Source organism: Megascapheus bottae, chromosome 30 (assembly GCF_031878675.1).
Source record: "Megascapheus bottae isolate mThoBot1 chromosome 30, mThoBot2.hap1, whole genome shotgun sequence".
Taxonomy (NCBI): Eukaryota; Metazoa; Chordata; class Mammalia; order Rodentia; family Geomyidae; genus Megascapheus; species Megascapheus bottae.
Window position 1 is genome coordinate 13,374,413 of NC_143538.1, and position 12,688 is coordinate 13,387,100.

The 12,688-nt window shown below is 44.2% G+C and overlaps 1 protein-coding gene across 3 annotated transcripts in view; it reads right to left on the reverse strand.

Annotated features, from left to right (window-relative positions):
• Window positions 1–12,688, reverse strand: part of Iqgap1 (IQ motif containing GTPase activating protein 1) — a 66,589-nt gene that overhangs the window by 24,817 nt on the left and 29,084 nt on the right. For all 3 annotated transcript variants that reach the window (XM_090321603.1, XM_090321601.1, XM_090321604.1), the window contains exons 5-9: window positions 11,610–11,686; window positions 7,035–7,102; window positions 4,902–5,015; window positions 4,018–4,196; window positions 1,492–1,576 (exon numbers count right to left, since the gene is read on the reverse strand). In XM_090321603.1, the coding sequence (XP_090177729.1) occupies window positions 1,492–1,576; window positions 4,018–4,196; window positions 4,902–5,015; window positions 7,035–7,102; window positions 11,610–11,686 (523 nt within the window). The remainder of the gene's footprint in view (window positions 1–1,491; window positions 1,577–4,017; window positions 4,197–4,901; window positions 5,016–7,034; window positions 7,103–11,609; window positions 11,687–12,688) is intronic.

Genomic DNA, 12,688 nt, shown 5'->3' on the forward strand with positions numbered 1-12,688 from the left:
CAACAACCCCAGGGCCAGACAGCGAGAGATTTCAGGATTAGAAGGGAACTTAAAGTCACCAAACCCAGTGAGTCCCACACCAAGTCCTAACACTTCCATGTACAGATGGCACTGACGGAAGCTACCAAGCCACCAAATGGGGGGTTTCCACATCCCCGTTAAACAAGTCACTGTCCTGGTAATGCCTACACACTGCTCCGCAGAGGAAGGAAGCATCTCTGCAATTTGCACCTCAGAATCATTTCACTTCAAAAAAGACAGAGAAATCACAAACTCCCAAACAGTACTGTAGAAAAAAAAAATCCCTTGATAAAACAAAATCTTGTGACACTCATACAGAGAACAGGTGCCAGGCACTGAGGTCATGCTTGTTGGTGGCTTGTGACTGACTGGAACCAGTCCTCCATGCAGGACTAAACCAAAAGGCAGACTGCAGAGTCCTCTAGGCAGGATTGAACCAGAAGGCAGACTGCAGAGTCCTCCAGGCAGGACTGAACCAGAAGGCAGACTGCAGTCCTGGTCAGAATTTAGAGCGAGATGCCATAGGACCGTCACAAAATCTCTGCAAATTCTCAGTTGGCTCAAATGGGAAATGAGAAGGATGCTAATTCCCACACTGCCATGCAAGATCAGGTCTGGCATGTCTGGTTGAATTGATGCTAGGAATCAAAATAATTTCTGAAGAAGCAAAGTAAGCGATCTCTACTTGAAAGAGTTGACAAATGTCAGAAACAAAGCAACACAGGCAAAGCAACACAATATATAATGTATACATATAATATATATGATATGTTTATATATATTATATATATACATTATATGTTATATATATATATATATATATATATATATATATATGGCATAGCCTGTATGAGATTGGAAAATAAGGGCTGGAACTGCAGTAGACACCCAAGGGAGAGCTGGGCTGGGCAGAGCACGCTGTGTGCAGTCAGGACGGGGCAGGCAGTGAGGAACAAGGCACTACCACGGGATGACATGGTTCACGTCTCAGCCCGTCGCTGCATTCAGTACCACGTGCCTGCCATTCTAGCTACTCAGGGGGCTAAGATCTGGAGATCTGAGGTTCAGATCCAGTGCAGGCAGACAAGTGCACAAGACAGACAAGTTAACCAGCCAAATTCCAGAGGTGGACTCCTGGCTCAAGTGGCAGAGTACCAGCTATGTGAGAAAAGGCAAAGCAAGAGCTGGTAGCCCTCAGTTCAGGTCCCAGTACCAGCCCAAAACAAAACAAGTAGGTGACAGTGTGAGAGTAAAGGAACTGTAGTGGCAGAAGATGCTGAGGGAGCTGCCAAAGACCAGCGATGGCTGAACAGCCAGAGAAACGCACGGGACTCCAAGAAGACACACTCAAACAAATTCACTAAGCATCTGAAAGGAACACTCACAGTGTTGTATGCAAACCACCATGCCGCTGTGTACAGTCAAATGGACCCAGCGTCCTGTACAAGCCCGCAGGCAGAGCACACTTACTGTTGACTTTGTTCACGTTGCCCTGAATTTCAGCCTGGGTGAGCAGCTCCTCGTAAACGTCTCTTTCTCGGTCCGCATTTTCTGTCTGAGGATGGGTAAATGCAGTCCACTTAGCTCAAGTCTTCAAGACCACAAAGTGCTGCCTGCTTCTCTCCTCCACCACAGAAAACCGAGAGTAACAGCAAGTGTGCCTTAAAACCCTCTGTAAAGATCGGAGCCAAATGCCTAGTGACTCTAAGTAAACGTGGGGCATAGACTTGCTTTCAATGGGAGCTCGGGAGATCCTGGCGAGGACGTGGGGAGACCCCTGCCCAGCTCACTCTACCCTGATCACTCCTGAGCAGGCAGGGCAAGACTACGGACCTGGGCTGAAGGGGCTCTCGGGATGCTAATCTCGTGGCCTCTCACCTATCTTGGGGCTAAAGACCTTTGCTCTGCAAGAAGAGGTAAAGAACATTCTGAGGAGGCTGCCTTCACTGTGCCACATCTGAATCACAATGTGATGGGTACGCGTGTGAAGTCTGCCACGAGGTGCTGAGCCTCAGGTGCTGCAGACAGAATCGTCCAACTCACTCCCACATGCCCGTCACAGTGGTAAACACATATTTCACCCTGGCACTGGGAAAGGAGGCAGCCTCTATTAATATTAGATGATCATCTTTCTAAGAGGCACCACTGTATTTTTTTTTGTTAGTCATGGGGCTTGAACTCTGGGTCTGGGTGCTGTCCCAGAGCTCTTCAGCTCAAAGCTAGTAGTCCATCAATTGAGCCACAGCCCCATTTCCGGTTTCCTGATTAATTGGAGATAAGAGTCTCACAAACTTTTTTTTTCCCAGGGTGGCTTTGAACCATGATTTCCAGATCAGACAGCTAGGATTAGAGGGGTGAGCCACCAGCAGCTGGCTGGCTTTTTTTTTTTTTTTGCCAGTCCTGGGGCTTGAACTCAGGGTCTGAGCACTGTTCTTGGGGCTTTCTCAAGGCTAGCGCTCTACCACTTGAGCCTCAGCACCACTTCCGGCTTTTCTATGTATGTGGTAGTGAAGAACTGAACCCGGGTCTTCGTGCATGCTAGGCAAGCACTCTACCACTAGGCCACACTCCCGGCCCCTGACACCACTAATTTTTAATGGCTTCATTCCTAAGCTTCATTCAAACAAAATTCAATTAAAAAATAAAAAAGGAACAGAGGTCAAAAGGAGTCTAAAGATGGATGGGTGCTCTCATCAGAAGGCTGAGATCTGCATGAAACTCTTATTCTCCAATTAACCAGCCAAAATCCGTAAGTGAAGGTGTGGCTTACGCAGTAGAGCACCAGCCTTGAGTGAAAAAGCCAAGGGAAGCTCAAGGTCCTGAGTTCAAGCCTCATATACCTGCTTCCCACCCAAAAGGATCTAATATTAAGAACAGAAAAAGGGCTGGGAGTTTGGCCTAGTGGTTAAAGTGCTTGCCTAGCATGCACGAAGACCCGGGTTTGATTCCTCAGAACCACATACATAGAAAAAAGCCGGAAGTGGTGCTGAGGCTCAAGTGGTAGAGCTCTAGCCTTGAGAAAGTCCAAGACAGTGCTCAGGCCCTGAGCTCAAGCCCAGGACTGGGGAAAAAAAAAAAAAAAAAAAGAACAAAACAAAAACCTCTATGGACATGGTAATAGAAATATAAACATAACTATATAGACATAAAAACCTATAACTCTATAGACATAATGTTTTATTTCATAAATTAATGTTTCTATGATATATAAACCCTTAGCCTAATTTTGATAAAGTTCTAAATACTAAGTCCCAGTGATTGTAAATAGATTCCCTCCTTGAACACTTGTTTGTTAAACTTGTCATTTAAAATATGATGTAAAAATCAACGTTAATAAATTCTCTAATAAAAAAAGTCAAAAAAGTAAAAAAATAAAAAAAAACCCAAAACAAAAACCTACACACTACCTAACCTTGCTTCTATGAAATTCTTGACAAGATAATTATAGTGATAGACAACAGATAGATTGGGGCTGGGAGTTAGGCCTAGTGGTAGAATGCTTGCCTAGCATGCACGAAGACCTGGGTTTGATTACTCAGAACCACATACATAAAAAAAAAAAAAAAAAATCAGACAGAAGTGGCACTGTGATTCAAGTAGTAGAACACTAGCCTTGAGAAAGCTCAAGGATAGTGTCTAGGCCCTGAGTGTAAGCCCCACGACTGGCAGTGTGTGTGTGTGTACCTGTATACTTCAATAAAAATTATTTTAAAATGGAGTCATATCTAAAATAGATATTAAGGGCTGGGAGCTTGGCCTAGTGGTAGAGTGCTTGCCTAGCATGCGTGAAGCCCTGGGTTTGGTTCCTTAGTACCACATACACAGAAAAAGCTGATAGGTGCTGTGGCTCAAGTGGTAGAACAATAGAGAAAACCCAAGGACATTGTCCAAGACCTGAGTTTAAGCTCCAGGACTGAAAAAAAATGAAATAAAACATAAAATATATTAATATAAATTACATAAATTAATTAGCAAGAAGAGCTGTCCCATAGATACCCTGTTTTTGGCGTTGGTCATTTTGTCCTGCTTAGCCTGGTAAAGAGCATCCTGATAGGTGGGAGCCAGAGGCTCTTCCAGGTTTATTAGCATGGCATTGGGGTTTTTCAGAGCTGCAAATGTGTCGGCTGGAATCCTCCGGTCGATGGCTTCGTTGATAGCAATGACAGCGGCATGTACTAGAGAAAATTCAGAAGGTAAGAGCATGGAGACAGCAGCAGGTTCCAGGGAGGACCCTCGTACCCCACAGCGTCACATTCCCTATTTCAAAGAAGGGCTCCTGGTGTGGAGTAAGAGACAGTCGAGGCCGGCTCCTCCGCGGGGTCTCAGCCCCAGCTCTGCCTGGCATCGGTGCAACCTGCAGTCTCACAGGCAAATGTGAGAGAATTGTAACAACCACGAGAAAGAAGACAGGTATGGAGTACACACCTGCAATCTCAGCACTTGGGAGGCTAAGGCAGAAGGACAGTGAATGCCAGGCCAGCCTGGGCTTCTACACATATCTCAAAACAAAGGAAAAATAAAGCAAGAAGGTCTGAAAAACTTTAAAAGGCATTAAAATGTAGGACTCACTTCCTGAACAGGAGTCAACAATTTTATGTTAAGGAAAGTCAATGATTTATTTCCAAATAAGACTAGAGGTACTGAAGGCCTGGTTCAGTTGGTAGAGCACCAACCAATAAGCAAGGAGTTTGTTCAAGTCCTGGTCTCAAAACAAAACAAAATAAAACAAAACCAACAAAAGAAGAAAAAACTAAATGAGGCCTAGAGAAATGTTTGAAAGTGCCTCTGTGGACTTCATCTTAATATCCACCCGCGATTGCAGTCTGGGCCCTGATTACTGCTGGTGGCAACGATTCCGCCCAAACCCCACCACGACTCACAAGCAGCCTCGTCCACCGAGAGCTCGTTGGCCAGGATGCCTCCAATCTTGCTGAAGGCCGGCATCTGGATCCCGTACTTCTCCAGCTCAATCTTCATGTTGTTGATTTCTTCTTCTGCAGGAGAGGAGGGGAACCCGGGGGGCGGGGCAGGTCAGGCACCTCACCATTCCAAGAAGGAAACAGTGCCCAGCTACAGAGTGGGGCAGATGGCATTTGCTTTAAACTGTAAGGACTCAAGGAAGTAGTGTACAGAAGCACATAGCACCGTACCCACTCTAGGAGAGCCCTGAAACTATGATCATCTTGGGGGCATCAACAGACCTGTAAATCAGAAAGACCTACTTCCTACCATACCGTCTCAAAACTGCCACTTCTGGTATTTCCTACAATAAAACTTAAGAGTAAAAGTTTTAGAAGAAGTTCAGCAATGGGCCAGGAGTTTGGCCTAGTGGTTAAAGTGCTTGCCTAGCATGCATGAAGACCCGGGTTCGATTCCTCGGTACCACATACATAGAAAAAAGCTGGAAGTGGTGCTGAGGCTCAAGTGGTAGAGCTCTAGGCTTGAGAAAGTCCAAGGACAGTGCTCAGGCCCTGAGCTCAAGCCCAGGACTGGCAAAAAAAAAAAAAAAGCAGCTCAGCAGTGAGTTACAGTTATCTCAGCTTTTATAAAATCCAAATCACTGCCAGTATTTGACAATTCTTTATTTTTGCCAGTCTTGGGGCTTGAACTCAGGGCCTGGGCGCTGTCCCTGAGCACCTTTTGCACAAAGCTACCACCTGAACCACAGTGCTACTTCTAGTTTCTCCTGGTGGTTCTTTGGAGATAAGAGTTTCATGGATTTTCTTGCCCAGGATGGCTTTGAGTCACGATCCTCAGATCTCAACCTCCCGAGTATCTAGGATTATAGGTGTAGGCCACTGGCGCCAGGCTACAATTCATTTTTTAAGGCAGAAAGCCAAATGATAAAGAAAACAACATGTATGGTTTGGCCTTGCCCCAAGTCTAGTGAACAATCTTCCTGGAAGGAAAAGTATCAGAGGTAAAAGCTTTATTACTCATTTTTAAACACTTAGGCCTACGAAATAACGCCAGTTTCAAAGATGGCATCTCTCTTATTCCCAACTTACCACCTCTTCCCTTCCTCCCCCAGGCATCTGAATAGAAAGCACATGCAGTGCCATGCTATGTGGGCGCCATGTTTCTCCAGGACTCCTGCATTAGAACTCTGGTCCAAGAGTGCAGCGATGGGAGAGGGGAGTAGGAGGGTCCTTAGTTCCCTGGAAGCACTCTCAGTTCTGGCAGTCACGCAAGAATGAAGCAAGCCTGATCCACTCAGCTCTCTGGTTCCTGTATGGCAGTGACCTTTCACACAAGTGCTCCTCACCAGAGGCCAATCCAATGGGGGTGGCTGGATATGGGACTTGTGACTCCTTCCCCTGCCCCCGTCCCCCAAATGTGAGCTTCAAGTGAGCCTCCTTTGTAGAGGCATTTTGTTGTGGTAACAAAATGGGGCTGGGTGTTGGTGGCTCATGTTACTCAGGAGGCTGAGTTCTGAGGATCAAGGTTCGAAGCCAGCCTAGGTAGGAAAGTTTGTGAGACTCTATCTCACATAAACTACTCAGAAAAAGCTAGAAGTTGGTGCTGTGGCTCAAGTGGCAGAGCACAGAGGCTCAGGGACAGTACCCAGGCCCTGAGTTCAAGCCCCAGGTCTAGCAACAAACAAACAAACAACAGACTTACTAATATACATAGAAACACCCACCCAAAGAAGTTTAAACTGGGACGTTACTGAGCTATTGCCTCACTCTGTCTGCAACAGGTGTTTCCTAGAAGGGACCATGTGTGAATGCTGGCTGTTAATCCTATTATACTTCCTGTGTTATTCTCAAATAAATACACATTTATGCATACCCTTACAAATACAGAAAGTGAGATTCCCTAACCAAGCCTTGGAGGTAAGGAGGCAGAACCTGGAACCACAAGCTCTCTCTACCACAACAGGACAAACAAGTTATTTACATTTCTTTCATCTCCCTTGCCAGAATATTTGTAATGTCCTCAATCTAAAATTGGAACTGTTGACTTTCCAGACTATAAATCAAACATTCCCTGCTAACTTGAAAACTCCTTACCTGTGAAGTCAACCTTTCCATACAGGTCTTGAATCTGAGGCGCCAGACCTAGTTTGAACAGGTACAAACTAGAAGACACAAAGGGCAAGAGTTGAGCCTTTGCTGTGGCAAGCTGCTGAAGCACTTAAAGAATAAAACCATTGTGAACAGAGACTGGGGTGTGTCCCCCCAACCCCCTCTGCTGCTACAGGCTTTGACTTCAGATCAGATTTTGGCTTTACTTATTAACACTGTCCTAAAAAGCCAATACATCATGCAAACAATAGACAGGGAAGTCAGCAGACACAAGGCCCCGGCCTGAAAGAAATCTATCAAGAACTACATGTTAGTTCTAATACTAAGGTCATAATATAAGAGAGGTCTCCTCACTCTAGCTCCTCTTTCTGTAATTGGTTAAGAAGTTATTTTAGAAAGGTCTTAAGAAAAAGTAATCCAGATATCAAATCTCACTCAAACTGAATTGGTATTACTGATATGCAGGGAGAAACAGTAGATTTCATTTGCTGATGTCCACTAGAGCTAGCAAACATTAATAAATATCAACCAGCATTTACAGATAAAAAGATGCCTGTGTGCCTGTGTTAAGTAAAGCTTGAACAGACAGGATGTGATAAATTAGAAGAGATCTGAAGGGCTTGTTTCAGATTGACACAACCAAGACACTGGCAGCCTACCAGCAAGAAAAGTAGTAAGAACACATCAGAACAAAATTCTAGAAGCATAATTGACTTATACAAAAAATAAAATAAAAATGGCGGGGGGGGTGGTCAGTTCTGGGGCTTAAACTCAGATCCTGGGAACTGTCTCTGAGCTTCTTTTGCTCAAGGTTAGAGCTCTACCACTAGAGCCACAGCACTACTTCTGGCTTTTTCTGTGTATGTTGTACAGGAATTAAACCCAGGACTTCATGCCTGCTAGGCAAGCTCTCTACCACTAGGTCACAATTCTCAGCCCTTTACAAATATCTTAAACCTCAACATCATCTAAGTTTGAAAATATGGACCAAGCAAGACTGCATCACAGAATAGACCAGAATTAAAATATAAAGTAAGCTCAAATGTAACCCCGCCCAAAATATCAAGTGTTCTGAAAACTAGTTAAGCTCATCTATTATCCATGCAGCTCGTCATCTTAGAAATATGAGTATAAGCCATATATATATATACACACACATATATAAATATAATTGGGTGTTTTTCTTGGAATGTAATGCTATAAAGTTTCTCTCTTCAAAAATTTAAAATCTACTCAAAAATATTTCCAAAGCAAAATAACAAATAGCTTTCTATACATGTAATATGGTTCTTTAAATAGTTTTCAGACTGCTCTGCCTTGCTAGCATTCTAAACTAGTAAAAACGTATTCCTCTCTAGGATATTTTTTAAACTCCTATTCTGAAATATAACACTGGCTGCCACTTGATTCTAGAGCAGTGAGTTCACTTTCTCTAGCTAATTAATTAATTAATTAATTAATGGTACAGTATCATTGGCTGGCAGTGAAGAAGAGCATGGGTGGCATCTCTCCTAAATCTTTAACTATTAGGCAGTTATAGGAGGGGTGTGTGTGTGTGTATGTGTGTGTGTGTGTGTGTGTGTGTGTGCGCGTGTGTGTATCTGTCTATGTTCTGGTCCAGGGACTTAAACTCAGGGTGTGGGAGCTACCCCTGAACTCTGTTGTTTAAGGGTAGGACTCTATCACTTGAGTTACAGCTCTAATTCTGGCTTTTTTTTTTTGTAGTTAATTGCAGTTAAGAGTCTCTCTGACTTGCCCAGGTGGGCTTTGAACTGCTATTCTCAGATCTTGGCTTCTGAGTAGCTAGGATTAAAGGCATGAGCCATTGGCACCTAACCAGCACCTTTATTGTGATGAAATGCTATCTGCCCTATTTTAGTTTATATTGCTAAAGCTTGGAATTTAAAAAAAAAAAATACTTTTTTTTTCCAGTACGAGGGCTTGAACTCAGGGCCTGAGCGCTATCCTTGGGCTTTCTCAAGGCTAGAGCTCTACCACTTGAGCCACAGCACCAGTTCTGGCTTTTTCTATGTATGTAGTAACGAGGAATCGAACCCAGGTCTCTTCATGCATGCTAGGAAAGCACTTTACCACTAGGCCAAACTGCTGGCCCAATTGAATATGTTTTAAAAAAAACAAAGCCTATAGTCAGGAGGCTAAGATCAGAGGATTTTGGTTGGAAGTTAGCTCTAACAGACAAATTCATGTGGCTCTTCTCTCCAACTAACCCACAAAAAGCTGAACTAGAGGTATAGTTCAACTTGAAGAATCTCAATATAAGCCAAAAAGCTAGGCATGGAGAGAAGAGGGTAGGGACCATCTCCAGGTTGAAGCTTCGCCTGAGAAATAGAACAAGTCCCTGCTGCAAAAGACAAGACTGAAGTGGCAAAGAAATGGGCGGGCTAAGGGTATAGCTTAGTAGTAGAACTTCTGTCTAGCATGCTTAAGACCCTGGGTTTAGTCTCAACATCTTTCATCTGTCTCTCTCTCTCCCCCTCCATTCCTCTCCCTCTCTCTTACACGCACGAATGCACGCACGCGCGCTGACGGATGAACAGACAAAAATCCCCTGTCAACTTGGATGCAAAAGAGATGAATAAGGAGGGTGAGAAATCTAATGGGGACGGAAGGGGCTAAGCAGTCATGCTCACCCCTCACTATCCACTGATGCCCGCCCACCCTGCAGGAAAAAGACCGCATGAGAGAGGGAAGAAACCATCGGTCCCACACATTGGTCCGTCAGTCGCACAGCTCATATGCGCTCTCCAAGCACAGGCGCACATGCACAAGAAATGGAAAACAATAGTGGATTTCCTCTCTTTGTCACTTTGACTCCAATATTAATTAGAAAGACACAGTTAATTCTTCATCTGTATTTCAGAGATGTGAGGGCCTGGGACCCCGGTTACATTAGTGGCTGTAGGATCTGTAGGAAGGAATTCTGCCAGCTTGGCTGTATGTCTGCCAAGTTCACAGAGCCATTGTTGGTAACCTTCACAAGGTTATGGGCATAGCAGGCCTTCTGTAACACTAAGCCAATCATGATGCCTAGAATGAATCTGATTCTGGCTCAGACACACTGGAACTGCTACAGCTCCAGTATAAGAGACCCACAATCTGTCAGCCCTCATCACTCTTTTAAGTGCGTTAAATGAATGCTATTGCTAACAATAACCCAGCATCCATCTGACCAAAACTCTAGAGACAGGACTGGGAGTGATGTAGCACGTAAGACAGCATCAATTTAACAGACTTCTCTCAGATCACCATCACACGCACATTCACTCACACAGTTAACTTTTATCAAGCACATATACAACAGGCTATATAAAAGTCACTCCACACAGAGAAATCCCATATCCTGTCACGCCTGTTCCCATCATTGCTTCCAGACCCATAGGCCAGGGGCTGAACTGCAGGGCTGGCCGCTGCCCTACATTACTGCAGCATGCAGACCAGAGCATGATGGGAGTGTCTCCCCTCCTATCCTATCCTCCTTTTGACCATCTACCTTTCCCTATAAGATAGGGCTGGGTTGGGGGGTGTAAGGGGCGGGAATGTGGCTTAGTGGTAGGGTGCTTGTCTAGCATGCATGAAGCCCTACCTTCCATTCCTTAACACTATATATGAAGGAAAAGCTGGAAGTGGCACTGTGACTCAAGTGGTAGAGTGCTAGCCTTGAGCAAAAGAGCTAAGGGATGGGCCGGGAGTTTGGCCTAGTGGTAGAGTGCTTGCCTAGCATGCACGAAGACCCGGGTTCAATTCCTTGGTGCCACATACTTAGAAAAAGCCGTAAGTGGTGTTGAGGCACAAGTGGTAGAGCTCTAGCCTTGAGAAAAATCCAAGGACAGTGCTCAGGCCCTGAGCTTAAGACCAGGACTGGCCAAAAGAAAGGAGATAGGGCTGGGTTGAGCCTTGCATGAGATATGGGGGGAAAAATGGGAATTAAGTTTCAGTTTCTGTTAGTATATTTGTGTGGTTATAACATTTTTAGTGAACAGATAGATGGCTTTATAACAGCAAGGATCTAGATGACTAAATAAAAGAGGGTGCCCACCTGGGCGCTGGTGGCTCACGTCTGTAATTCTAGCTACTCAGGAGGCTGAGATCTGAGGATCACAGTTCAAAGCCAGCCAGGGCAAAAAAGTCCATGAGACTCGTATCTCCAACGAACCACCCCCGAAAAAGCTGAACTGGGGCTGTGGCTCATGGTGGTAGAGTGTGAGTCTTGAGCACAAAAGCTCAGGGACAGTGCCCGAACCCTGTGTTCAAGCCCCATGACCATGAACAACAAAAAGAGACTGCTCCTGTTTAAAACAACACCCACAGACACCTGCTCAACAATGGAAGACTATGCCATGTTTTTACAACAAAATTATCTGTTATTATAGGAATATACAAGTCCTTGTCTCTGCTCCTTAAAAAAAAAAAAGAAACACAGCTGTTTTTTCACCATTGGGTGAGCAAATGGACAAGCTTTTTCAATTCTATCCCACAGGCAGCATGCACAAGCGAGAGCTTATTCCCTGGGCGCGTGTGTTGGCAGGGAAACTGGCTCACCTGAGTGCGTGTATGCAGTAGATACATCTTGGCATGTTCTTCCGATCATAGATGTCTGTCGTTTCTGGGTAAAAAATCTAGGGAGAAATAGGAGGAGAATCAGATTGCCCATTTGCTGGTTTTGTTTGATAATTCATCAATCATTAGTAATATAAATAAAACTACAAACAACTAAAAGCACTTCTTTAGGGCCAATGCTCATTTCCCTGTAAGTACTGTAAAAAAAAATGCCATAATACAGAACAAAAATAACTATTTTAATTTTTTATTGTAATTAATAAAAGGGTTACATGATATTTGCCAGATAGAAGGTGCATTAATTCACATACATTGATACCCTTTCACATGTCTTGGTACCCATTACCCTCCTCCCCCACCCCCCCCAAAAAAATAACTATTTAGAAAACCCTTACTTGGTCAGCCCACTGAATTCAATTAAGTGTGAGAAGCTGAGATATTTAAATTATACTGGATGTAGGCAAATGGAACACAAGTGCTAGTTTCAAGTTTACACCACTGGCAAATGTGTGAGGATCAAACGCTCATTCTTCTCCGTTACCATCTACCCATGTAGCTCAATTCTCAAACATGCCAATGGCAAGAAAGAGAACTCCAGCACTTTGCTCTGAAAACTCAGGACTGAAGCTGGCCTTTTGCAAAGACACAGCACTGGGCCTGGGATGTGGCTTGACGGCAGGGCCCTTGCTTAGCATGCACAAGGCCAAGAATTTGGTTTGATAACCAGCACTATGGGGTCAGAGAGAGAAAGACTCAGATCTGACTTAAGTCAGCTCAACAGATACATAACTTTATATGCAATCACGAGCTCGCTGAGTAGCATGCTGACCAGTGGCATGCTAAACAGGAAGTGCTTTTAGCCACTTTCTAATACTCTGCAGTCAAATCTGTATACTTATTCTTTACTTGGTCACAAATACTTATACTCCCTCAACTCCATCACACGGAGATGGAACACCTATCTCCTTACAGATTTTTCCTAAATACCCATTTTATTTTTACCCAAGGTAATGGTTTCATCCTAGGCAGACACCAACTCTTGTGATCTTAAAATGGTTTTC